At 43.9% G+C, this 27,751-nt stretch overlaps 2 protein-coding genes across 2 annotated transcripts in view; both read right to left on the minus strand.

The window, feature by feature from the left end:
* Positions 1-392: 392 nt before the first annotated feature.
* On the minus strand, positions 393-8,162 carry LOC139418802 (mannosyl-oligosaccharide glucosidase-like). The gene is made up of 5 exons (XM_071168517.1): positions 8,090-8,162; positions 6,250-6,609; positions 4,303-4,526; positions 3,883-4,076; positions 393-2,964 (listed from the first exon to the last, which is right to left on the minus strand). Exons 2-5 carry the CDS (start codon positions 6,599-6,601, stop codon positions 1,203-1,205), a joined length of 2,532 nt encoding a protein of 843 aa, XP_071024618.1. The 5' UTR covers positions 6,602-6,609; positions 8,090-8,162; the 3' UTR covers positions 393-1,202.
* A 1,340-nt stretch (positions 8,163-9,502) lies between these two features.
* LOC139418803 (programmed cell death protein 4-like) overlaps positions 9,503-27,751 on the minus strand; it is a 31,841-nt gene continuing 13,592 nt past the window's right edge. Inside the window, exons 3-12 of the mRNA XM_071168518.1 lie at positions 23,005-23,295; positions 22,613-22,710; positions 20,816-20,929; positions 20,406-20,627; positions 20,030-20,127; positions 18,423-18,537; positions 12,379-12,486; positions 10,932-11,039; positions 10,499-10,638; positions 9,503-10,171 (exon numbers count right to left, since the gene is read on the minus strand). Coding sequence (XP_071024619.1) covers positions 10,120-10,171; positions 10,499-10,638; positions 10,932-11,039; positions 12,379-12,486; positions 18,423-18,537; positions 20,030-20,127; positions 20,406-20,627; positions 20,816-20,929; positions 22,613-22,710; positions 23,005-23,295 — 1,346 coding nt within the window. The 3' untranslated portion in view covers positions 9,503-10,119. The remainder of the gene's footprint in view (positions 10,172-10,498; positions 10,639-10,931; positions 11,040-12,378; positions 12,487-18,422; positions 18,538-20,029; positions 20,128-20,405; positions 20,628-20,815; positions 20,930-22,612; positions 22,711-23,004; positions 23,296-27,751) is intronic.

Consider the following 27,751-nt stretch of genomic DNA (forward strand, 5'->3'; position numbering starts at 1 on the left):
GAGAAAGAGCTCCCAGGGAAGGATCCATGGACCATCTCGTCCAATATGGTTGAGGAGGAGGTTAGGAGAGGATGCAAGGAATCAAAGCGAGACAAATTGACCCAGTCACCGGTTACCGATCTGGGTCACTCCTATTAGAAGTGTAAATGAATAGCTGTAGTTTAATACACCTTAATAAGCACTGCTATAAACAATTTAAAAAAAAATCTACTTTCATTGAATTGCTAATATGTAATGATTGGTTACCAAAACCAGAGGCTAGAGTAACACCACACAATGGTAGATATTGAGCAAATATATGTGTCTTTCCTAAAAGGCGATAATGACTTGAATGTAAATCATCCTTTCCACAGACACTGAAAAAAAGGAAATCAGCAGTCAGACACAATACATAAGGGTTTGACATATTTATTGTTCTTTCCACTGAAGATGTAACAAACCAACGCAATGACGATAGTCTTGTTATTCCGTGCCACTCAGGGTATCTGCTACCAGTGGAGATACGATACATCTTCGTCTTGTTTTGCATTGATAAAATTAACAGGAAACCGTTTGTTCGCAGCAAAACATTTGACGACATCAAAACTTATTTCTCAATTTTATACGGGCTTAAATGAGATTGTATGACGACGGGACAAAGCAACCCGAAACAAAATTAACCTAGGGATCAAATATTTTAAGACTGAATACACTATTTCTCAATACAAGTATTATTTTGTTCAACAGAAAACATCTGCGGAGACAAAAAAAAAGAAAACGCTTGAATGATTGACTTTGAAAAGTGCATTAGTTCCTGCGGTAGTCTTGATATGATACCATTTGAATGATTTATGTCAAGACTATTCTTTTGCTACTACTATTGTTACTATAGTTCTTAAAAGGTTTCTGCCATCAGACAGACTTCTCTCAGTCAGGCGGCACTTGGGGAGTTCATTGAGAAGTATATGGGGTAGTCAAAAATAACCTTTCATGCGTTCTTTGGGGTATGGGCTTTGTACAAACACTCAATGAGACAGCCAAAGGTGAAGAATTGGAACATTGGAGTTCTAGTTATCATTTGAGAAAATCATATTATTTAAGAAAATCTTAAAATCATAGACCTAACATCTGTTGGCATTAAGGAGACAGATGGAGGGAGTAAAAATGGCACATTTTAAGAGAACATCTTACAAAAAGCAAGATATATATTTTTTGCATCAGTGTCAATACTGCTCAGCCATTATCAAAACAGTTAGTGCCGACCAGCCGGTGAAGGGGTGGCTCCCTTGCCCACTGCCCGTGCTGTCATTGTACTGTTCCCATATATACCCAGTCTCTGCATACTGTCTGTAAACATTGTTCATGATATTAGTTCTGAGTTCCTGGTAGAGGGTGGCCGCCTTCTCCTGATATGGCCCCTCAGTGTTGCCATAGTGGTGCAGGGCCCTGACAGCCAGGTAGTTAATGTTGATCCATATGGGGCCCCGCCAGTAGGGGGCATCGTGCTCCGTGTTGCGTTTCATGTAGAGTGGGTCGGCCCTGGACAGAGAGCGCAGGCCGTAGGGCGTCCACAGCTTGTCCGCGTCCCTCATGTCTCTGAAGATGTGTTCTAGCTTGGGCGAGTCGGGCGTTAGGACGTGCAGCAGGAAGGGGAATAGGCTGATGTAGCCAAAAGCATTGACGAACTGCGGCTTGGGGGCCCGGCGGACCGAGCGCACCAGGCGCGCCACGGGAAACTGGTGCCTCGGCTGCCCTGGGGGCACGTACACCTTCTCCTGCTGCAGCGACACCGCCTGCGTGTGGTTTCCATAGTCGCTGAAGGAGCGAAGCTGGTTTGACCAGTGCAGCTCGTCCAGCAGTGCGTTGTCGCTGAGCGTCTGGTGGGTGCGCTCGTACTCCTGGTGTGGCTCTCCCAGCAGCCGGGCTACGCTGGCCATGGTGCCTGACGCCAGGGCCATCCAGCAGTGCAGGTCCACGTGGCGCTCCTCAGCTGATGGATGCGAGGCCCGCGGATAGTCATCCAGGCCGGATGTCAGCGTCTTGGGATTGAGGAAGAGGTTGGTGTCCTTGTCACGGCCCCGCCAGCGGTAGGAGTTGGGCAGCGGGCCTGTCTGGGTGGTGTTGTACCACTCAAACCACGTCTGGAGCCGGGGGTAGAGCCTGCGGAGGAAGGGCAGGGTGGGCCGAGAGGACTCTGCGTCCGGGTTGGCTTGGAGCTGCTCCACTAGCTTCTGCAGGGCCAAGAAGAGGGTGGGCGGGTTGGCGTTCTCATTGCGCTGCACCACAAACTCGGCAGGAACCTTGCTGCGCGCCTCGTCACCAAGGATCTGCTCCCGGGGAATCCATCCCTCCATATTGACCAGGTCCAACCAGTGAGCCGTGGCCTCCCGCGTCACCTGGGGGTCCCACTTGCTGAGCAGCAGCTGGTGGAAGCCTTCGTCCCACAGGAACCCCCGGGGGAAGAAGGAACGCGAGGGCACGGCGGTGAACAGGGCACCCTCGGGGTAGAGCAGCGGGTACTCATTGTACACCGACTGGACCACCGACTGGCCGTAGAAGTAACCCATCCCGCCCAGCATGTTGCTCAGCGCCGCCTTGCTGAACTTCACCTGGGCCTGGCCCAAGCCTTTGGCTTGGAGGCCGAACGTCTTCTCGAACTTGCCGTCGAACGCCGCCTTCCTCTTCTCCAGCTCCTCTGTCATGGCCGCCGCTGACAGCTGGTTGGGACGATCGCGGAAGCTACCAGACTCGAACAGGACCTCAATCTGGAAGGGCGTCTGGACGGTGACCTGGTGCAGGACAAAGTCACTCTCCTTTCTGGGGTCGGCTGATTTCGGCTGGTGCTGGGGCTTGTAGGTGTCCACCGCAATGTACTGCCTCTTCTCGCCAGAGGGGTGGCTGTAGACGAATCTGCGGTTCAAGCTGTTCCTCACAATGTCCGTCAGCTTCTCCAAGCCTGGCGACATGGTCTGGAGGTAGTTGTAGCTGAGGAAAGGAGAGAAGACAAAGGTGAACCACCCTGAAGGTAGCAGGAATCTCTCATGTTCTCATTTTTCCAAAGCTTACACTCAGAATTGGAGCAAGGCACAAATATCTTTTTCCTGCAGTCACCAAAGGGTTTTATACCCTTCAGAGTGCATTGGCCTCCTGGAAAGGGGCAAGACCTGTGATTTCATACTACTTCAGCCAAGGGTCAGGGACAAAGAGTACTGCATACTGACCGATGTGTTATGTTGAATGAAAACTGAAAAGGAGCCTTGTTCTTTCCTGTCTAAATGGCAGACACACTTGTGATCGGCTTGTTTTGGTTGCTGTGTTCCTGCTCTTCCGACCTTCTATTCAACACTCTTTTCTGGCCTGCATTGTGGCTTGATTATGCAACCTCCTCATGAAATCTTGCTGTTCCTTCAATTCCTATGCATCGGAGTCTCTATTGACTTTGTCCTCACCACTGGAACAGATCAATGTCTCTCTGTTCTGTCCCTCAAAAGGTTGAACAAAACCTTTATATCAGAGCCAGAACAGCAGTTTGGTTGGCCATCTTCATCGCAGACACTGAGGACATGTCCTAGCTCTGCTTTGTGTCTCAATGCATTGCGGTAGCAGCTGTGCCTTTATTATTTGCAATGCTTTGTTTCATACTACATGATTTATTTTACATATCATGTTTCCCTCTTGACAGGCTCACTGACTTTATTGATAAAGATTGATTATGTGCTATTTTTATGTTCTATTTTTCACTTCTTCTGATTTTCTTCATGTATTTAATATTACTTGGTATTATTTACATTATATTAATAAGGTCTATTGTGGCATATTTGTCCACTGTTTTCAAAAGTCTTTCTCTCTGATGGTTTTTGGGTTAGAAAATGCTAACGTTAGCAGTTTGGGAGGAGTACCTACCTGGCATATTTGGCACTGGAGGACTCCCCAGCGACAGGCTTGCGGAAGGTGATCTTGAAATTCCCCAGCTCCTCTGAGAACCCAGTGATGGAACCTAGACGGTTCCTCTCTTCCACGTGGGCCTCCAGGTAACCCTGGGTGTCGGCAGCAGCGTAGAACATCAGGGAGATGACTGGCGCGTGGGGAGCCGAACTCTGGGGGAAGGAAGAACTGGGTCATGTTCAGTAAGATGGAGAAAATGTTTTGAAACTTAGTGAAATGGGAGAGAAAATCTCTGTGTTCAGTAGCATTCTAATTCTTTTTTTTCATACCATTAGACAATATGAATAGTTTCAAAACTCAAATGTCTTTCAATGTAAGACAAATAATCAGAATAAAATATGGGTTTAAAGGTGTGTGAATGTATCCTGCCACACTCACATGCTGCTTGGCTGTGATCCTCCAGGTCCAGTCCCCTCCGTGCTCACCGCCCATCCGCTTGACAAACTCTGTGGTGAGCGTAAAGTCGCTGTCGTGGATCTCCTGCACACCAAAGCTGAGGCCATCATGCATCAGCCAGCCATAGCCCTGCAGCCTGTCCCCCTGCTCGCATGTGTGCCTGAGGTTCACATCCACCTCAGAGAACTGACGCATCCACATCATCCCTGTAGAAAAATGGAAACACATAATTTATTTTATTTATTTCATCATTCCCCAAAATATGAAATCCATGTTCATGGATTATGTATACATTAAAATGGCTGCTGGTCAAATGTCCAGCGCCACATTTTTCGAACGGAAACCCAAAAATCCAGGGTTTCCGTTTGAGAAATATGGCGCTGGACATTTCACCAGCAGCATTTTAATTTACCGGACATTTAATAAACGTAACGGATCCATACGCAGTTAGGTGCGTACCCTGGTTAGAGCGTCCACCCATGGTGCTCAGAATGAAATAAATCACATTACGGTTATTCATATTAACAAAACAGGCAATTTGAGGATGCAATGGCGTGTGTCCTTCCTACCGAATTCTGATTAGCAATTTGACGAATAGCTGTCCACATGTACTTTTCCGCAGCCAACGAGACGAGTAACGAAAATAAAAATCACTCGCCTATGTCAATCTACTATCCCCCATAGAACAAAAAGTTGACCTATTATTTTGGTCAGCTTGTTCTGTGCGAGAAAGAAATAGAACAGACAAGGACAGTTGAGACGATAGATCCCAAAACCATACAACCAGTAGGCCTAGGCTACATATTATTTATTTTTAAACAACAAGGCTCATATAACAGATCCGAACGTTTAGCTTAAAATGTTGATCAAATATTATTTATTCACATTATAAACGCAGCAATGCGCAAAAGGCAGTAAGGCTATGCGCGAATGTTCGTTCCCTAATACAATTAGCAGTTTCACGAGACAGATTAAAATATCCATTAGAAATTATGAAAGAGTGGAGATCTAAAGACAACTAGCCTGGGTTGTTAATACGACTAGGATTGTGCCTTTGGCTACGGGACAATAACATACAGTTGGTTTCAATGGCGTATGGAAGTCTTTATAAAAAATAATTACCTGCACGTTTGTTAGAATTTTGGCTAGGCTACTTTGAAGCAAGGAAAGACATGCCTCATAATATGTAGTAAGACGTTAAGGTTTCAAACAATTAAGTATATGTTTTTAAAATCCATACTGCCTCCAGTTCATTGCAAAGTGGTGTGTGACGCGCTGAAGCCTGCTTAGTTGTCTATGCACCTGAATGGCAAGCTCGCTTCAATTACCAGTTGAGAAATAAAAAGATAGGGTTAGGCTTCCCACACGGTCTTATCTCCATGTTACAGCGAGTGTTTACCGTAGACAAACGGTCACCCTGTGCTTACTAGCATCGCCCGAACACCTGTGTGTAACGGAAGAAGGCCGCCAGAAACGTGTCGTCACTGAAAAATACTGTTGGCTGCAACTGTGATAAAGCCGGATAAAACAGTGTACAGTATAATTAGCATTTGTAAAATGATTTTTGATGTGACATGAAAGCAAAGGGCTTTATATTTCTAGAACCAAATCTCAATTAATAATCGATCACGTTTAGATAAGGGTATTTGGCTGTTTTAGCTGCCAGAGCCAGTCTACCTCTGAAAATAAGATTAAATCCTTGACCTTAAGGGGTAATGATAGGCTCCTTAATAGGTAGACTCCTAACATAAACCCTGATATAATATGAGGTTAACACTTATACAACTTATTTCCATTGTGTTCCTCTGGCAAGTAACTAACAGGTTAGTACTGCTTGCCACATAGCACACAGTTATTGCCAACTGCCACTTTAGTCAATAGTATTAGCAAATATTTAAGGATGAATGTAGAGAAACAACAGTCTTGTACCTGTGACAACAGATCTTGGGCTCCTGGTTTTCATCCCAAAGTAGACCTGGGGTCGGTAGGAGCCCCAAAACCTCTCAGGGGAGACCTCAGCGCTGGTGCTGTTGACATCGAGGACAGGCGGCGAGTGGTGCAAAGTTACCACCCGTTTGGCCAGCGAGGAACGCATGTAAAGGGCATAGAAGAACCAGATAAGGCTGAAGATGCAGAGGCCTATGGAGATGTTGATGAAGATTTTGCCAATGTCGAGCTTCTTTTTTTTCTCCTTGCGTTGTAGGGTGGCAGGCTTCTCGTCTTTCCTTGTGGGAGGGGGGTCAGCCTCGCCGGTCACCACTCTCTTCCTCTGCCTGCCCATCCTTCCAGCTGAGGAGGAAGAAAATATACAGCTATCCTTCCTAACTTAGTTGCATGAGAGGAACGTAACCGCTTAGGGATTTCGCCATGAGGTCAATGGTGACTTTAAAACAGTTATAGGTGATAGGAGAAAACTGAGGATGGATCAACAACATTGTAGTTACTCTACAATACTTACCTAATTGACAGTGAAAAGAAGGAAGCCTGTACAGAATAAAAACTATTCACAAACCTGCATCCTGTTTGCAACAAGGCACTGAAGTAACACTGCAAAGAAAATGTGGCAAAAGGGTTTTTCGGCTGTTCGTGCACATTACATTTTTCCCTTCGTCGCTCATTGGTCAACAGTAGGGATTCTTCAATGAAGTGTTCACTGTCATTCAACAATAGACGACTCGTTTTCATGCACATTTTTTATTTGAGAAATACTGCAGCAAACATCCTAGTTAACTTAAGAACGTAAATGTTATATCTATCTTTGATTAATTCTGGCTATTTTGTATACTGGCTATGGCATCTCACAGTACTATTGCCACTTGTTTTTCCAAGTGAAGGTCTTCAAAGGGAGTACGAGAGCACACTTGTTCACTCCTCTAGGTGCCAGCCGAACCAAAGCATGCAGAAGCCTTTAGTTTCTTCCCAGCAATGAGTCTGGATCTTAGTACCCTCCCAACGATTTCTAGAATGCAAACACATTCTAACCATTCTAATTGGTCACTGAAACCGATGGGTTGGGTCAGAGCCACACGTGGTTAAAGCAGCGTTTTGAAATCATTCATTGGCTTTGATATTTCAATTGCTGGCGACTTGCTCTGTACAACCCCCAAAACGCCTGAAGTATGTAGCAAACAGAGCAGCAGAATGACTCAGTTTAAATTGTCTGGCAAATTTTGCGGAGGAACTACATGGGTCTACAACAGACCTACGTTTGGGTATTGTTTATTTCTACATTCATATTTTTTTCCCCCTCTTGTGGCATTCCGCCTACAGTCTATAATAGAGTAAATTGAAATGTTATTTAACTTCTGGCTTCCGGGGGAATATTAAGTTGTTTTGTAAGCTAATGTGTAAATACTAGAGTTGCTAAAAGCAGCTAGCTACCTAGACCTCATCTTCAGCAGTAGGCAACAACATTGCTTGCAACTACTGTACAGTATTAACTAGTAGTTTTATAGCCAATGTAATGTTGCCTCGTCGACTATGAAAATAACTACTACGTTGTATAAAGAAATACCTTTAACTATTACAACGTATGACATTTTCTTTTAGGAACTGCGCTAGGCAAAGCATACATTCAAGCTTTTCGGCTAAAGCTAACTGGCTAATGAATGGTTAGCAAACCGGTGGCTGTCACTAAGGTATCGGGCAGACCTGTTTTAAAACGAGTTTACAGATTTTTGAAAGAAGCTTTCATGACAATAATGCAGCACATAAAAATAAAAAAAAGCACCGAGAAAATGTAATAGATAGTAAATGGGGAAAAACTCACCTTTCAAATGGACAAAATATCAGCTGCACATAATTCGCGCTACTTCCTGGTCCCCCAGCTCTCGTGAAACACTGACGTGTACATAAGTGTTGACAACCCACGCCAGGGGCATATTCATTACGCCTATTGTTGCAAAACGTTTCTTAAAAGGAAGAAAACGAAACGGGGAAATACCTACCCGAATTAGTCCAAATTAAACTCCTTTGTTGCAAAACGGAACGTTGCAACTGACTAATGATTACACCCCAGCTCGAGTTGTCTGGCCAGAGGTCACACCATTGAATCCATGCAAACCATTCTGTACAATATATACTTTGGACATACTGTACAGTCAACTATTGATGCAATGACATTTGGGACTATGCGATCCTAAATGTTCACTAAACCAGAATATGCAGCTATTCTTAAATCCAAATTCATGTAGTTGAATTGGGCCAGGTTGTACAAGGCATTCCAGTGTTGATCATTCAATCCTATCAATTTTCTATCCAGTATGGGAGCATTTATTTGCCATATGACTACCACTATCATGTAGCGTGTGATAGGAACTGGTTATACAAAAATGTCACATCCTCTGAGCCCTAGGTAGCGATGACCACTCACTTCTAGCTCATTCTTAAAGCCATTCCCAAACCAGTTTATGTAAACAAACGGGGGTGATGACACTCAACCCCAGTTTTGTTACGATTTTTTAAATCAATGACAAGCTGTATGTTTTCCCCATCCAGAACCCTCACATTACGAATCTGAGCTTATTACTTTACATTAGTCAAAGACAGGAAAAATCCATTTCATTCTCATACGAGACCCTCGATCAGCGATAAGACTTGTTTTCTTCGCACTCTCCTAGGGCCAGACCTGGGTTCAAATGTATTTTCTTTCACATACTTGAGCTTTTGATGTAGCCTGCCTGGAGTGCCAAAGGTAGGGAGACTAATTAGTTTCCATTGGACCAGACAAGTCTAATCAAGAGCAATAATGTATTTGATGATAACCCTACTTTTTAAACCCAGGTCTGCCTAAAAGAGATTTCACTGGTTGACATCTAACAGTTGGAGTTCGTGAATGAAACATCACACTACAAAAGCCTGCAGGGTGTTCCAGTTTGTCTATCAACAGCTCAGTGAAAGGAAGAGGGGTTCTAGAGATCCTGAGTATTTGTACTGTATATTTCGAGATGCTGATTCCCGACTCCCATTCTGACACTCAATTACAGTGTACTAGTCAGGAGAGTCCTCCACTAAGGGGAAGGAGGAAGGCCCTGATCTGGGCTCTGTTTATAAACCAGACAGGGTTTTGTAACTGCTGCTGTGCTTAAAACAGTTTAGCAACCCTGCCTAGGAACGAGATAAACAAACGTGGAGTGGACAGATAAATAATCCAACTGACACAGAGCAAAACCACCAACAGGAAGAAAAATATAACTGTCTTTATGTAATTACAGAACGCTTTGGCCAAAAATAAATGCAGAGGTCCAGGTCATTCCAAAGAGCGATTCAGTTCATAAGAGCTTGCAATGCAGTATGCTGACAAGTTGTCTTTTTTGACAAGTGCTTTGTATTTTTTTTTATGAGCGTTATACATGCTAAGCAAAAAGAAAATTTGAAAGACAGTCAATGGTGTAGCAAAAAAAAAAGTTAAGCCAAAATAACCCGTGGCCAGCACAAGACAATACATAATCCTCTTTCCACTTCCCCGTTGACCCTTAACCCCATGATGCCATCTTAAGTGACTCCATTGACCCCCCTTTCTCCATGGTCTCAACTCAAGACTCAAAGAACAGACTGAAAAGAATAATCACCAACCCCATGTTTTTTTTGTTGCTTTCTTACAAAAATGACCAGAGCGAGAAAAAAAAAAAGATTGCCCGGGCCTTTCTCCTCGGTCCTCCTTCACCTGATGTCGGTGTGTGGTGGTGATGAGTGGGTCGGAGATAAAGCAGAGGAGTCTGACCGCGAGCCTGCCCAGCCTCAGGCCTGCGGATCTAGGGGGGGGGGGGGTCGAGCAACCCCCCCCCCCCCTCCTACACACTAGTTCTTGATCAGGCCCCCGTCTCCCTCACTCACAAACCGCTTCCGCCCCCTGGTGGACAGAGAACAGGTGATTCAGTACTTCATAGGCTACCAATGAGTTTAGAGACGAGTCCTCAGCCTTACAATATAAAACACTTGGGGCCTAGTGAAAAGCCTTTTCTAAAGTAATTAATATACTCATTGAGTGGGTTTACATGTACGCTAATAACTTGATTGAAGTGATGGGTCAATGTTTTTAGTCTTATGCAGAAATAGTGCAGTGATTCACCCTCATAATATGCAGGGAATTGTTGATTTCTCAAATGCAATCGCAGAATCCTGGAGGGACTGACTATACCCAAGTGACTAAATGAAAGGGAGTTTACAACACACTGACCTGGAGGGACAGGAGTCCCTCAACTGTTTGGTGATAACAGACTCCTGGTAGCAGAGGTCCGTAAAGGACTCCATGATGGAGTGGGCATGAGGCACATCCAGGTTAATCTCTGGCAGCTCGTCATACACACGCTGGAAGCCCTGGATGTTACAACACAATACTTGATGAGTAAGCCAATCATAGGGCAATATAAGAGAAGATTAATCAATTCAGTCACTTCAGAGCTTGTCAGGTAACAAACAAATGCCTTGACAGTGACTACAGAGAATAACAATATATATACTGTAGTTATAATTCATGCTATGTTAATTGTAGTGCTGGAAAAGGAAAACCTGCAGTCATTTCACTGGAAATAGTTTAGAAGTTAGTTATTTTTGTGTGCTAGTGCTACCAGTGAATTTGGTGGTACTTTCTGGTGCGTAAGGGGACGTACCCGGTTCATCTGGTCCACTGTGATGAGGCCAATTTTCCAGAAGGCCTGGAGGAGCTTACACATCTTGACGGCCGTGTCCCCCTTGGACTCTAGCACCATGACAACAGCCTGGCGACCAGCCAGGAGAAGAGGATGCATTAGACTTCGTGCTAATGTCTGAACAGGATGTTTCATGTACAAAGTTGTGTAAAATAAAAAGTGCCCTAAATGGCACCCTATTCCCTATGTAGTGCATTACCATTGCCCAGCGCACTATAAAGGGAACAGTGTGCCATTTGGAACACCGGTTATGTCATGGACAGTGTCTTAAATTCTCTGTTATGTGGATTGTCAGCTTGACCAAGATGAGACTGAAGAGTGGAGGAAGAATGACAAAAGGCGCTGGTCATCTTGCTATTTTCAGTGAGGTTTCAATCCCTTATTTAACCACATTGGGGCATCATTGCTTTAATTCTCACCATACTGCATGGATTTGGCAATCTTGAGTAACCGATTACATTTAATTAGTATCTAGGATACTGCTGCTGGTGGAATAATGTTAAGTAATAGTTTGCATGATAACAGACAAACAAATCAAACTTTATTTGCAGCAGAATGGACCATAGATGCATTTAAGATTTTATGACTTAGTTTAAGGTTTATGACTTAGTCTTACCATTATTAAAAAGGTTACACCACACATATTCAACATTGCACACATAGCCAACTAGCTACATAGCTATTGAAAGTACAGTAGCGCTATCAATATCCTTGTGCTGACAGCAAAGGCAATGTTCAGTATGGAGAAAAAAAAAAAAAAAGATACTCCATGTAGTCAAAGATAGATGACAGATATTTCACCGGATGTATAAATGAGACATCTGGTTGGCTTTTCCTCTCACTACCAAATATGGTAGAGAGAGGAAGCCCAGTGGCCAGCAGTGGGAGAAGATTGAGCTAGATGGATTTAGCTAATTTAATGAAACATTTGATCTCTATGCAGTAAACAAAAAAAACAATATCTAGATACAGTTCTTGCATTTTACAATAGCTAACTTTTAGCTACCTACAAACAGTAACATTACTTTAGCTCATGCCCTCTACAAAACATTTGATCTAATTTAGATAATGTATAAAATTTAACTATTTATCTTGGTGGCGTTAAGTCTCAACGACTAGTTACTCCCTCTTCAAATTTCATCTCATTTTTAACTTAATTTGAATATGACAATTATTGACGTCACTAAGCCATCTGATAGACCAATAAACGAGACTTTGAAAAACCCATCGACACTTGATCCCACCTACTCGGCTCGCTTGCCTCCCATTGGAAACGACAGGATGTGGCCTCTCTTATTAGAACATCTTTGGTAAATGGTTGCCAAATAACATTTTCCCCTTCTGTTGCAAGACATTTTTTGATAGTGTGCCCTTCTAAACGGGACCCAAAGCACTTTGTAGTGTTTACCTCGTAGACAAGCTCGTGGTGGAAGTGAGGTACTTCTAGGTCCCGCAGGCAGCGTTCCGCCTCCTTCACCTCTCCCGATACCAAGTACTCCTTCAGCAGAAAGTTCATCTGAAACACATATCGATAAAGTATGAATCAAATCACTCAATCATTCACCACCCATGGTGAAAATACTGCCCAATGTGGATTTGACCGACCAAAGGATCAAAGACTTATCCCACTGAACTAAAGCCTAAATCCAATAGATCAAATATGCATCTTATCTATAGTTTAACATTTCTCAGCAGTGACTACCGGGCCTGGTTTATTTTGTAGTGCAAGGTTTTTCCTGTCAAACGGTAATCATGAATCGGGGAGAGGACTCCCAAGCGATTACTGGCTGGACAAATGGAGCAAATAGTCAATCATGATGCTCAATGACAAACAATGTCTGGTTTTGTGTGTAGTACTCAACCCTCGTTTCTGTTCAGTGATGAACCGTGAGTACAACTGCAATTCCGCAAACACTTGGTGCTTCGCTGGCTGTTGGTCGACAAGTCTTTAGTTGAACATATGTTTTTTAAATGGCATGGTGTACAAGACACCTGTCTGAGTAGACTAATCTATTGTGAAGGCAGTGGGGATGGGCACAGTCCATCAGACTAAGACATGCTACTGAAATTGTATAGGGTTATATTATGTAAGGACAATGATGCAGCAATAATATTTTCTCCTGCTTTGGATAGAGGTCGCTGCTGCACATACCAACACGTAGACGAGTCACAAGACACAGGCCTCCTTATTGTCCTTAGAATTTCTAAGCAAACAGCTGGAGGCAGGGCTTTCTCCTATAGAGCTCCATTTTTATGTAATGGTCTGCCTATTCATGTGAGAGACGCAAACTTGATCTTGACCTTTAAGTCTTTATTGAAGACTCATCTCTTCAGTAGGTCCTATGATTGAGTGTAGTCTGACCCAGGGGTGCAAGGGTGAACAGCAAGGCACTGGAGCGACAAACCATCTTTGTCTTTGCCTGGCCAGCTCCCCTCTTCACTGAGATGCTCTGCTTCTGACCCTATTACGGGGCTGGGTCACTGGCTTACTAGTGCTCTTTCATGCCTCCCCTTGGAGGAGTGTGTCACTTGAGTGGGTTGAGTCACTGACGTGATCATGTCCGGTTTTGCACCCCCTCGGGGTCGTGCTGGTGTAGGAGCTCTTCGTAGGCTATAATTAGCCCCTTCTCAGGGTAGTACGTTGGCCTGTTTATCCCTCTAGTGGTGTGGAGGCTGTGTATAGTGGGTGGGGTGATATCCTGCCGGGTTGGCCCTGTCCGGGGGTATCTATGCTGCAATAGTCTGTGCCGGGGGGGCTAGGGTCAGTCTGTTATATCTGGTGTAATTCTCCTGTCTCATCTGGTGTCCTGTGTGAATTTAAGTATGCGCCCTCCAATTCACGCTCTCCCTCTCCTCCCGGAGGACCTGTGCTCTAGGACCATGCCTGATGACTTCTAGCTGTCCCCAGTCCACCTGGTTGTGCTGCTGCTCCAGTGACAACTGTTCTGCCTGCGGCTATGGAACCCTGACCTGTTCACTGGACGTGCTGCTGTTTTCAACTCTCCCTCTCCTGCTGTTTAGAACTCTGATTGCTCCGCTATAAAAAGCAAACTGATATTTACTCCTGAGGTAATAACCAGTTACACCCTCTACAACCACTGATTACTAGTTGACCCTGCTGGTCATCTATGAACATCTTGAAAAACAATCTGACCTTAACCTGTCTGGGAACGGGGTTCCGCTAGCCAACAGCCAATGCAATTGCAGGGCGCCAAATACAAATCAACAAATCTCAAATCAAATTTCTCAAACATACAACTATTAGGCACCCTTTTAAAGATAAAATTCTCGTTAATCCAGCCAGTGTCGAATTTCAAAAATGCTTTACAGGGGAAGCTCCACAAACGATTGTTAGGTCCCCACCAAGTCACAGAAAAACATTTGATGATCTTCATCAGATGACACTCATAGGACTTCATGTTACACAATACATGTATGTTTTGTTCGATAAAGTGCATATTTATATCCAAAAATCTCATTTTACATTGGCGTGTTATGTTCAGTAGTTCCAAAACATGCAGTGAGTTTGCAGAGAGCCACATCAATTTACAGAAATACTCATTATAAATGTTGATGAAAATACAAGTTATGCATGGAACTTTAGATAAACGTCTCTAATGCAACCGCTGTGTTAGATTTCAAAAAAACTTTACGGAAAAAGCATACCATGCAATAATCTGAGTACGGAGCTCAGAGCCCAAACCAGCCAAAATAAATATCCGCCATGTTGCGCAGTCAACATTAGTCAGAAATAGCATTATAAATATTCACTTACCTTTGATGATCATCAGAATGCACTCCCAGGAATCCCAGTTCCACAATAAATGTTTGATTTGTTCGATAAAGTTCATAATTTATGTCCATATACCTCCTTTTGTTAGGGAGTTTGATAAACAAATCTTAACGTACGTGCAACTTCCAGCGGAAAGGTCGGACAGAAGTTCCAAAAAGTTATATTACTGGTCGTAGAAACATATCCAACGATGTATTGAAATCAATCTTCAGGATGTTTATATCATAAAAGTTCAATTGTGTTCCAACCGGAGAATTCCATTGTCTGTAGAAAAGCAATGGAACGGGAGCTACCTCATGTGAATGCACGTGACTGAGCTCGTGGCTGCTGGCAGACCTCTGACTCATTCCCCTCTCATTCAGCCCCCCTTCATAGTAGAAGCATCAAACAACATTCTAAAGACGATTGACATCTAGTGGAGGCCTTGGGAAGTGCAACAACCAATATCCCACTATCTTCAATAGGGGCTGAGTTGAAAAACTACAAACCTCAGATTTTCCACTTCCTGTTTGAATTTTTTCTCAGGTTTTTGCCTGCCATATGAGTTCTGTTATACTCACAGACATCATTCAAACAGTTTTAGAAACTGCAGCGTTTTCTATCCAATACTACTAATAATATGCATATATTAGCATCTGGGACTGAGGAGGCAGTTTACTCTGGGCATGCTTTTCATCCAAAAGTGAAAATGCTGCCCCCTATCCCAATGAAGTTAATGGCAGTGTCCCACCCGGGTACCTCAGAGCCAGGTACCTCTAGGGTGTTTTTCATAGCCCCCATGCCTATACATCTGCATTGCTTGCCATTTGGGGTTTTAGGCTGGGTTTCTGTATTTGCACTTTGATAAATCTATTTATAAACCAATTTTTACATCAGCAGATGTGAGTCATGATTTGAAATGCAATCAAGCATTTTAGTTTTAAAATAAGTGACTAATTTGCGTAAACAATAAATAAACCGCTCCATGTCGGCAATTGCATTCACAAATGCATGAGACTTTAGTCTTTGCTGTAATTAAGAGCCATACCAAGATTTCCCCCATTTCAACTTTCACGTCATCTGCATCCATTTTGCTCTCACATATGCATTCCGGTGTTCAGAGTTTATAACAAATTTATTAATGTAATATGCTATAGGTCAGGCCCGATGCAATTTATACACCTGTCATGTAAAGAGAGCAAGGGTTGAGGGAATAAGGAATGTTTTTCCTGAACAAATCATTTTGGTAACAGAACCGTTCAGTCAAATGGCTATAATTATTTTGCCGGTTCAGCACCACCGAAAGCGTGGTCGCTGCAGCAGGGAAAGAGAGACACAGTGGGTCAGTCAGTCTTTTGTTTTTTATGGCACAGCAAGTCTGAGCCCGGCCAGGCACAATCAAATCAATTGCGGTCGGACTCCCTCTAGTCATGTGTCATTTCATCAAACGGTGCACTTAAAGCATCAGACAAGCTCAGTGCGTATATTTGATTAAAACACAGGATGTGTCTATATGAATTTTTTTTTTGTAACCAATCGATTGGTCGAAAGAACAGAGACTCAGTCGACCAAGTACATTTTTTGTCTTTGTTGTCTGGGATAGCCTTATTGGTTCTGTTGGTACGGCCCCAGCTGTAAACAATCTCTTATGGAATGCACTTGCAGGAGAGAACACCTAGCCCCCCAAACACACACCCTCTCCAAACATCCCTCAGCTGGAGCAGGCACACTGCCGACTACCCCCCTCCATAGTGAAGCAGTGAAATGGGGGCAGGGTTCCAGCGGTTGCTGCCGCTGGGGGTTTACTGGTGTTCAATCTTCAATCTCGTGACCAAGGCTTCACCCCTGAGCAGTAAGCATGGTACTGCCATACAATACCAATCCGGTCCTCTGGCAGACGGTGTTTAAGTAGTGAGAATAAGGGCATAAAGGCACGGCCAAGGGGGATAAAAGCCCAGATTAAGAGAAGCCAGACAGACAGACTTGTGTCCCAAATGGCACCCTGACCCAATTCCCTTTAAAGTGCACTACTTATGGGCTCTGGTTAAAAGCAGTACACTAAAGGATATAGGGTGCCATTTGGGACACAAAGGATGCTCACGAAGACTCCTAGTCACTCACAGCACTGACTTATCAGTCCTATTCGGTTTGTGTATTCAATGGTACGGTATTCAATAAACCCTGGCTTAAATGTTTGTGCAGTAGTCACAGGCAGCTTTGTTTACAAATATACTCTACACACACCCAGGGGAATAAGGGCACTTGTCTGACTCTACACACACATCCCTGTATCATCCGGTTCTTGGAGCGTGTTGTCAAATCACACCCTGAAATGGTTATTTCCAGGTCATGAAAGAAAGCTCCAGGGAGCCTCACCACAGTACCAAATCCGTGTGAAAACGCAACAGGGGGATACTGCTATTCAAATCTCTTAATATCCATACTCTTGACTTCAATGTAGTCTGTGGCAGAGCGATTTGATCAAACCCAGACGAAAGAGGCAAAATCTGTTTCCCTAATAACCCTATCCCCCATGTTGTGCACTACTTTTGGCCAGGACCCGTAGGGCTCTGGTCAGTAATGCAGTATACAGGCGATAAGGTGCCATTTGGCACGCACACTAGTAGCTCCTGTTCTGGCAGGCTGTGTGCCCTCTGTAGCCCAGTGAAGACCCACTCGATCAGGGCCTGAGGCCCAACAAGGACAGGCAGGAAATTTAAACCTGGTCTGGAGTCTGCAGCCTACAGAGACTAACGTATAATGAGTTACACAATACTCTTGCTCTGCATACTCATTGATGACACATCACATGCGTGTGTGCAGCCGTGCACATTCACACACACGGGTGCCAAATTATCCATTTAGTTCAGGGAGCAAAGGCCCCTTTGACCCCTCTAGACTATACAAATGCATGCACACACCCCTCATGACTTGAAAACCTGCACTCAGGTGTGTGTGTGTCCCTGTGCATCGGTTTACCCTGTGAGAGTGAGTATTGGCCTCTTTGTTCCAGGCTTTGCAGTCAGATCCAAGCTCTGAGGGACAGCATTGTGCTGACATCAGCCTAGCAGTGCTTCCCGTGGCTCTTTTCCCAGCATGCAGTTCTCTCTCCGCCTTGTTGTGTTTATGTTACATAACAGACAAGTGCAGATCCAGAACACCAGACAGGCAGTATGTGTCCAAATGGCACCCTATTCCATGTTTAGTGCACTACATTTCGGGACTATATAGTAAATAGGGTGCCATTTGGGACGCAGCCTGACAGAGCCCGTCTCTCTGCACCGAGAGTATCAGTTCAGGTGGAGAGAACAAAAAGGTAATCTCGACTGTGTGTAAATACAGTTGACCCGCAATGAAAGGCTGCAGAGAAATATAACAAAGCTCTCCATTGATTGGTTTTGCATGTTTCTAGCTCTGATAGATGGGTGTTAGCTGAAATATATTGCACTTCAAATAATAAACAAAACCCAGGTGTTGCCATTTACCCATATTTGATTCTCATTAGGTTTCTCCTATCACTTCCAACAAGGCATCACATTTCATGCATGCAGAGACAACATCCGGAATGGGAGGTTGCTTGTCTAACTGGAATGTTTTGTTATGAGTCACAAGACACAACACTGGCATGTGATGATTGGCAGGCAGGGAGCCAGGTCTACTTGGCAGCGAGGGCCTCTTACCTCTTTGACGAGGTGTTTGACAGGTCTGAGGCCACCACCCACGCCCCACACGTTGTCTAGCCGCACCATCTCCCTCTTCATGGAGAGGAGCACCGCCGCGCGGTCCAACGCAGCTCTGTGGGGAGGGGAATAACCACAGCAGTCATCCTCGTGACCATAACCACGGAGACGCAATGAGAAAAAGGGGAACGTGTCAAGTCACGGCTAGATATTGAACATGGTCACATGAATTCAGAACAAAATGATTTTCTGAATAAAATTGGCCAGGGAATGTGTATTACAAAACAGTGTCCGGTAACAGCAGGTTAACTACAACATGGACATTCCCAACTCATCAGAATAAATAACAGTATAATTTGCATTGGAATTTGCATTCTCAGGTTGGAGTAGTGCAGCTAACAGAAAATGGGAGATTAAACATTAGGTAAAACCAAAAATGGTAATCCTAGGCATGACATGTGGCTACAATCAGTTCTGGAGAGGGATCATTCAGTTGCTTGGAGAATGACTACGCTTTCATGGTGAGAAGACGGAAACATTTACCCTGACCCCTTATCAGGCGGTTCTTAAGCGATTTATCTGACGACATCAGCGACAGAGGTAGGTAACCACCGCTTTGATGTGGAGTGGGCTATTCCCCCATGTTCCTTGTTGGCCACATATCTAAGGTCAATTTCTTTGGGATAGGGGGCAGCATTTTCACTTTTGGATGAATAGCGTGCCCAGAGTGAACTGCCTCCTACTCAGTCCCAGATGCTAATATATGCATTTTATTATTAGTATTGGATAGAAAACACTGAAGTTTCTAAAACTGTTTGAATGATGTCTGTGAGTATAACAGAACTCACAAGGCAAAAACCTGAGAAAAAATCCAAATAGGAATTGGGAAATCTGAGATTTGTAGTTTTTGAACTCACCCCTATCGAATACAGTGGGATATGGGTTATTTTGCACTTCCTAAGGCTTCCACTAGATGTCAACCGTCTTTAGAACTTTGTTTCAGTCTTCTCATGTGAAGGGGGGCCGGATGGGAGCGGTTTGACTAAGGGGTCTGCCTGCAGCCTCGTTCTCAGTCACGCGCTTTCACATGAGGTAGCTCTCGTTACAATGGAATTCTCCGGTTGGAACATAATTTAACTTTTATGATAAAAACATCCTAAAGATTGATTCTATACTTAGTTTGACAAGTTTCTTCACCCTGTAATATAACTTTTTGAACTTTTAATCCAACTGGACCAGATCGCGCTTTTGGATTTGTTTACCAAGCGCCTTAACAAAAGAAGCTATTGGACATAAATGATGGACATTATCGAACAAAACAAGCATTTATTGTGGAACTACGATTCCTGGGAGTGCATTCTGATGAAGATCAAAGGTAAGTGAATATTTATAATGCTATTTATGAATAATGTTGAATACCCTACATGGTGGATATTTCTCTGGCTGGTTTGGGCTCTGAGCGCTGTTCTCAGATTATGATTTTTCCGAAGTTTAAAGAAAATCTGACAGCGGTTGCATTAAGGTAGACGTTTATCTAAAGTTTCATGCATAACACTTGAATTTTCATCAACATTTATAATAAGAATTGACCTCTAACCCCTGCTCACCTAGCGTGGTCGCAGTCCACCTTGCCTTTGTAGCGGTCCAGGAATGCCATAGGTAGAGCGTGGTCTGCAATGGCTCGGGCAATAAACTGTCCCAGCATCTGTAGAGTTGGAGAGAGTTAAATGTTAAACCTACGGTATATGATCGGTTATTCTAAGTAAATAAAAAATGGGGTTGGGTTTAAAGCAGCATGACAAATTATAATTTGTCTTAAGGAAAATGTACAAAGACTGCATAACAAATGGCTCCCTATTTATTCCTTATGTAGTGCACCACTTCAGACCAGAGACCCTTGGGCCCTGGTCAAAAGTAGTGTACTAAATAGGGAATAAAGTGCCATTTGTGATGAAGACGATGTATTTTCCCCCAATCCAGTACCTGTGGAGCCTCTGGCGTGTCCAGCATAAGATCGGGCAGCTCTTTGAGGATCTTGTCGAAGGCGCGGGCCATGTCGGACTCCGAGAGCACCTTGCCGACCAGGTCACGGAGCAGCCTGGAGGTGAGCTCCCGGTGGCTGGCCTTCCCCTCTAGAGACAGGGACACTGCCAGGCTGGAGAACTCGTACTTGTGGTGGCCCAGGTTCAGCTCCTTCAGCAGCATCTGGGAGTGGAAGAGGGGGTAGGGTACACACACAGAAAGAGAAACACGCACATAAAGACAGTTAACGTGAAGTAAAATGATATGGCGGAACTCTGCGTGGTAGAGACAAAACAGTAAACAAAAATGGATGCACCATCACCTCAAATAACCAACCTCTTCCTCTCTTTAGTACAACATCAAACACTTACTTGGACCTCTTTTGTGTCCCCATGCTCAAAGTACTCCCGTACGATGGGGTTGACTGTCTTCTCCAGTTCCCTCTCGTCCACCTCTGGAACAACTGTTGCGTACACAGTGTCTCCCTTCAAAATGAAACAGACATTATAGGTCAGGAATAGCCATCTAATAACATGGCCGGCCCGCTCATTAGGCAGGATTAGCCTGTAATTCTGAAATGCTACTGATGCATTTGTTAAGTCCAATGCAGCTGTTGTTATTTCAATATCAAACCATTTCTGGGTAACAATGAAGTACCTTACTGTGATTGTTTTCAATTAAATGGTAAAAAATAAATAAAATGGCTTTTTAGCAAAGAGCAACCTTTCAAGCAAGAATTCTGTTAGATCTGTCCAAGTGGTGAGGCGAAAACTAATTTACTACATAGTGACGTCACCATGGAAGGCCAAAACTCCCTCCCACCAAAACAGGCAGAAATGTCAGGTGGTCTTTTCAAACAGTTTTTAAACTAAAAATGTGTACAATTTCACAGTACTATTCCAACCTTGGGTCAAAATCTATGTAAAACACAGGAAGAAAAATCACTGACTGCACTGGGCCTTTAAGGTATATTGCAGGGGTCAATAACTGCCATCATATTTAGGCTGAATGGCCGGGATATGGCAAACGTAACAGCAGACAGCAGTTCTGTGCCAAGTGCTGCCAACATACAGTGTACTTCTAAAACTTCTAATATTAACACCCCAGTCGCTCTGGTGAAAGGTTTTTCTAAACACGAGCAGATGAGTGCCTTTGGCTGATACAAGAGAAAACAAACTTCCTCAGTGAGCAGGGCTTCAGGAAACTAGAGCGGAGTGTGAGACCTCTATTGTTTTGACCTGCGTTGAAAAGAGGGGAAAATATCACTAGAGGGAGGGTTTCAGCCATTACCCAATACACTGACTCACTTTCCTGTTTTCCCCTCCCGGTTTCAGAAGTATACTTGACCTTTAAGAATAACCACAAATGTTCAGACTGCACCAATGACCTGTTCTGGTATTGTTGGAATACTTTAAAATATTCTGCAACTCCCTTAAAGTAACCATTGATCTAACTTGATTGAATTTGATCATACCATTTAACTTCCACAGACCCAGCCGTGATTGATGAGCGATTACTTCCAGGAAGGGAGGAGGACCCATGGGTCAAACAGGATCCATGTGACCCTAACCACTCCCTTACGACACAAACCACCTAGCTAGTGGGGATCCCAGACACAATACTACTGGGATATACTGGAGAGCAGATCTGTGTGTCTCAAGAGAATGTTGCGTCCAAATGGCATCCTATTCCCTATAGAGTGCACTACTTTTGACCAGGGGCAGGCCCATAGGGCTATATTCTTTTAGAGGTCAGTAGAGCTGCGCTACAGTGTCACCAACTCTGTCCTAGTTATCTGCTGCCACAGGACAACTGCTCCAGTACTGTTTCTGAAACAGCAGCACTCAAGGCCAAACTGCAATTTGCACCGTTCTTTTTCTAGGTTCTCTTAAACATTAGCCTTGGAGGCACTTTCCCACTACACAGGATAGCAAACAAATCCTGTGACATCCACTTTTAACTGATGTGTTTAAAGTAAAAAATAAAAAATTATAAGCAACAACCCTCAGACCGAAAGAACCTGGCCCATAGTAGACCCCTCATCTAAGCAACTGTTGTCGTAACAACATTGGACACTGGTGTACAGGAGAAGAGGGGTGCGTGCAGAGGCTCTATTGTATAGGTTGGGGTAGGAGAGCGCTCATGTTGTTCACACACGTACACCTCACCTGTGCAACCTCGTCGTAGTTGGGGTCCTTGACATCTGGTTCCTCTACCTCGTACACCATCCCGGCTGCTCCCCACACACCTTTACCCCCTGCGCCACCTGTAGTGTAAGGACCACATCAACATCAGTGCTAGTCAGTTAGCACTATAGACACGTTTAGAATATGGGTTTTGTGAACCCAGGGAGATTACTGCTCTATGATCAGTTTACCAGACTTCAATCCTAAACAAACTGTTATGGCCCCAGACCAAAACTAGCACGAGACCACCAGAGCTTAGAGTAAATTACTTCCATCTCAACCATTATTAGCATAGTTAGCATTATTAGCCTAGCACCGACCTTTCAAAGGCAGGCCCCATTTAGTCTTCCATCTCAAAGGTTATTAGCACATACCTTTCTTGGGCAGGCCACGGCCCTTGCCTGTCCTGGACTTGCGGTCGTTGGGGACGGGCACCTTGCCCTTGGAGCTGTAGGAGTCGCCGTCGGCCAGCTCACCCGACAGCGACTCAGAGAGCGACTCGCTGCGGGATGACGATTTGCGCACACGCCGCTTGGCCTTGGCCTTGAGCCGTGCCTCGTGGAGCGCCTTCTCCTGTGGCGTCCAGTTGCCGTTCACCTCCGCCTCGAGCGCAGCCTCGTCCTCATCGCCATAGGGATGGTCCACATCGTCGAAGGATAACACCCCTGCAATTGGATACAAGGACAGGCAGTGAGTTTAAAAGGTCCAGTATGGAGTTTAATCAATTACATGTAAATATGAATAACATTGAATCGGCAGGACTGAACCCTGGTTGGCTTAAATACATGCATATTATATATTTTTTTTTATTAAACAATTTTTGTGCAGTTCTTCCAGTGGCCACAGGGGAACAAAGACAATAATACACCTTTGACAACAGGAGGTATACATTTGGTTGTGTAGCCTACATTCAGTGTTGAAAATTATGGAGATGGATATTCAGAAGATTTAGAGGTCTGTGGAAACATGACAACTATTTGAATGTCAACTGCCAGCACTTCTACCACAAATTACACAAGCAGAATCCCCAAGTATGAGAAACGTGTCCAGTCAGTCATGAGATAACTAAAGGATTACAGAGAGAGAGCCAGTCAGTCAAGGAAAATATTCACAACTCGATGTTCAAAAGAGACTCATTTCCCTTACAGATAACGCATTCTCTCATACCTGCAACGTTATTTTGGCACCGTGGACAATGTCTAGTGTAAATTGAGACTGGTGTCTTTTTAATGGACAGGACACATGTTAACCTTTGAGAATAGCTTAAAGCTGCAATAACTTTTTGGGCGACCTGACCAAATTCACATAGAAATGTGAGATTTAGTTTCCATGGGGGCTGCTAGCTAAATATGCTAACAAGCGCAAACGAAAATAAACAAACTGCAAAGACGAGCAATCTAACTTATAAAAAGGTATACATATGTAGGTAGGAGGCTGTCATTTTTAGTACGTTTGGAAACTTACAAGCGAATGTGAATGAGAGACATTGAACAAAGTTGACGCATGCTTGTCTGAAGGAAGAACAGTACTGGCTCTGGAGCAGCATGTGTACACACTGTCTGTGTGAACTCTGGAGTCGCTAAGGCAACAGGCCTACCTGCTCTGCTCGGAGAAGAGTGGTGGCAGATGGGCAGAGAACTGAGAGGAGAGAAAAAAAATCGCAAGGAAATGAAGCTAACAGCATCTATACAGATTTTTCAAACACGGCAGAAAGCTAACACTGATGCCCCGTCTTCCTTATTAATTCAGCCACAGATAACAAACCCCAAAAAACATCTTGCTACACTCCTGAGGTGCCACCCTTGACTGGGAGCCCCAGGTTCGGGGAGAGTTTGGCCAAGAGATTTCCTTGACTCATCACATTCTAGCAACTCCTTGTGGCAGGACAGGCGCCTGCACGCTGACTGCGCTCGTCAGTTGAATGGTGTGGCTGGCTTCCGGGTTAAGCGAGCAGTGTTAAGAAGCAGAGGTGCTTGGCGGGTCATGTTTCGGAGGACGCATAACTCCGCCTCTAGCGAAGAGACAAGATCAACTATCAATTTGGGGTAATGTCATTTCTGCTCGGTCTCAAGACTATTTTTGTGCTTCAGTTGCACTTCTCCACTGAGAAAAGAGCTCCGGCTGTGTAGCTACTTTTCTCCTCTAATTTTCGGTGTAGCCTACTTTTCTCAGGTAAAATGCAAGATACATTTAAGCTAAACATTAGGAAATGTAGCTGGCTACATTCTTTCTAGGATAAACATTAGAAAAGAAGACCTTAAGTATATGAGCTTACTATGAAAAACTGTGGTCACCAGCCAAATAGCATTGCACTTCTGTTATCCGATGAAAATGAAGCCATTTTCTGCCGAATGTGTTGCACCAATGCATTTTTCTGTGAAGGAAAAAAGTTGCACTCCCCTGATCACTGTATTGAAGCAAATTTTTTAAACTTAATCTACTGAAGCAAAATAAATGCAAATGTAAGTGTTGGTCCCATGTTTCATGAAATAATAGATCACAGAAATGTTGCATATGCATGAAAATCTACTAATGTTTTGCACACATTTGTTTACATCCCTGTAAGTGAGCATTTCTCCTCTGCCAAGATAATCCATCCACCTGATAGGTGTGGCATCAAGAAGCTTCTGAAACTGCATGATCATTACACAGGTGCACCTTGTTCTGGGACAAAAGGCCACTAAAATGTGCAGTTATCACAAACACAATGCCACAGATGTTGACTGCAGGAATGTCTACCAGAGCTGTTGCCAGATAATGTTAATTTCTCTACCATAAGCTGCCTCCAATGGCCATACAACCACAGACCATATGTATGGCTTCGAGTGGGCGAGCAGTTTGCTGATGTCAACATTGTGAACAGAGTGCCCTATGATGGCTGTGAGGTTATGGTATTGGCAGACAAGCTATGGACAACGAACACAATAGCATTTTATCAATTTGAATCCACAAAAATACTGACGAGATCCTGAGGCCAATTTTATTTTTTAAAGGTATCTGTGACCAACAGATGCACATCTATTCCAAGTCATGTGAAATTGATAGATTAGGGCCGAATTAATTTATTTCAATTGACCGATTTCTTAATATGAACTAACTCAGAAAATTGACATTTTAGGCATTTAGCAGACACTCTTAGCCAGAGTGACTTACACAACCAATTTTGGTAAAGTGGCTTGCTCAAGGGCACAGAGTTTTCACCTAGTCGGCTCTGCGATTTGAAGCAGTGACCTTCCGATTACTGGCCCACCTGTCAATACACAGTTGGACTCACCTACTCCCGCTTCCTCCCATCGTGTTATTGGCAAACACATGACTGGCTCAACAGTAAGCTTCATAATGTAAAATAATGTGACAGGTGAAATGAAGAATGTGATCTTATCTCCTAGTTGACTGCGTGTGTTTAACGTAGCTACAAATATGATAATTTACAGAAAAACTTTGAACAAATAGTTTCAACTGTATTGAAAAACCATCTCGTGGTTATTTCCAAATACCCCAGTATACCGTGGCGGAGCAATTTCTGCACATTGCACCTTTTAAACCAACAACCACTAGGTGCTTCACATCGGACACGGTTCTGCCATGTCAAAAATGTGCCCGTGTCTATTTTTGTGTGCTGTGGCTTAAAAAATATATTTTTTTTTTTAAAAGGGTCCATCTGAAGTCAATCAATTTTGTGACTTTAAATTAATTACAAGTAACCATTGAATCTTGAATATAACCTATAAATGCCTCATGATCTTAGTTGAACTGTCCTTTCCCATCAGAATCCAAAACATGCGCTTGTTTTTCTCCAATGTTCGTAAACAAACACTGTATAGCCTCAAAACATGATAAAAACTAGTCCTTGCATTGATAGCTCGGTTTATACATTTGAGAGTGGTTCCATTTCTCCAGCCTCTCCCCCAGCTTTAGTCCAACAGTGGCAGGGAGATCTTTGTTGTTTAAACTGCTGATTGCTACTTTAACAAAATTATGCAATGATATCAACTGCACGATCGAATGGGGCCCTACAGAGTTTAAGAGCTTTACTAACCAAACTGCTTAGACCCATGAAGCCAGAATCATAAAAAGGTGTCTTAATGGTCAACAGTCCAGCTTTAGACTAGGCCGTTACCTTCATCTGTCCAGTGTCGAGCCTCCTCCCTATTTTACGATAAAGCCTTATTTTATCAGGTCAACTCAAGAATGGGGTGAACGGAGGTCAGTTCTGATCAATATTGGTCTGTTAAGCATAACCCATCAGTCCTAAGGGTTTGCATTCTAGTGATAAACGACTAGCCAATGGTTTGGTCAACGATAGCGCTTCAATCTCTCCAGCTCTAACATCAACAACACGTCAGCTCAAACAGCAGAGCATGCTCAGACCCCGTGGGACGTTACCAGCTGGTGGCTGCTCACACTACATAGCTTAATAAAGTGATTTACAGAGGCTAGTCCTCACGTACACAACATATGCAAACCAAAACACACCTAATAGTCTACACCTAAGTCTCGAAACACCTTTGAGCTACAATAACAGACCAGGAGAATGAGATAATTACATGCATTATGCCAATCACAGTAAGACACACTGCCTTACTATACCAGGACTACCCCAGCATAGTTGGCCAACTTCCAAATATTAAACAGTTGTGCGGCGACCCTTTTAGCAGGCACATGGTAGCCTGTGCACACAGAAGACTCAAAAGGCCTCTGCCCTTACAACACCAGCGAAACCCACTAATCCCATTTTATTATGGACACGGACCACACAACACAAGCCACACTGACAGACACACTCTCCTGCACTCACCAGCCATTCAGCCCACAGGTGCAGTAGTTAAGACTGTTAGAGGATTAACAAAAAATATAATTCCCTCATGTGTATGGAGCCAGGGAAAAGGACAAGTCCCAGTGTACAGTAAGCATCCTGTGGGAACAATAACAAATGAAGTGGAGCCCTAGTAGTGGTGGGGGCAAGCAAAGGGCATATGGGGGGGATGCTGACGTGGGGGCTTCTTCAATCCTCCTTGTCGCTAATCCTCTGCATGGGTCTGACTACATATGGCAGTGTTGGGCCCAGCCAGTCAAATGACCCCTCAAGAGGAGCAGGAATTTCTAAGGGTGTAACGAATA

Source organism: Oncorhynchus clarkii, chromosome 10, assembly GCF_045791955.1.
Source record: "Oncorhynchus clarkii lewisi isolate Uvic-CL-2024 chromosome 10, UVic_Ocla_1.0, whole genome shotgun sequence".
NCBI lineage: Eukaryota > Metazoa > Chordata > Actinopteri > Salmoniformes > Salmonidae > Oncorhynchus > Oncorhynchus clarkii.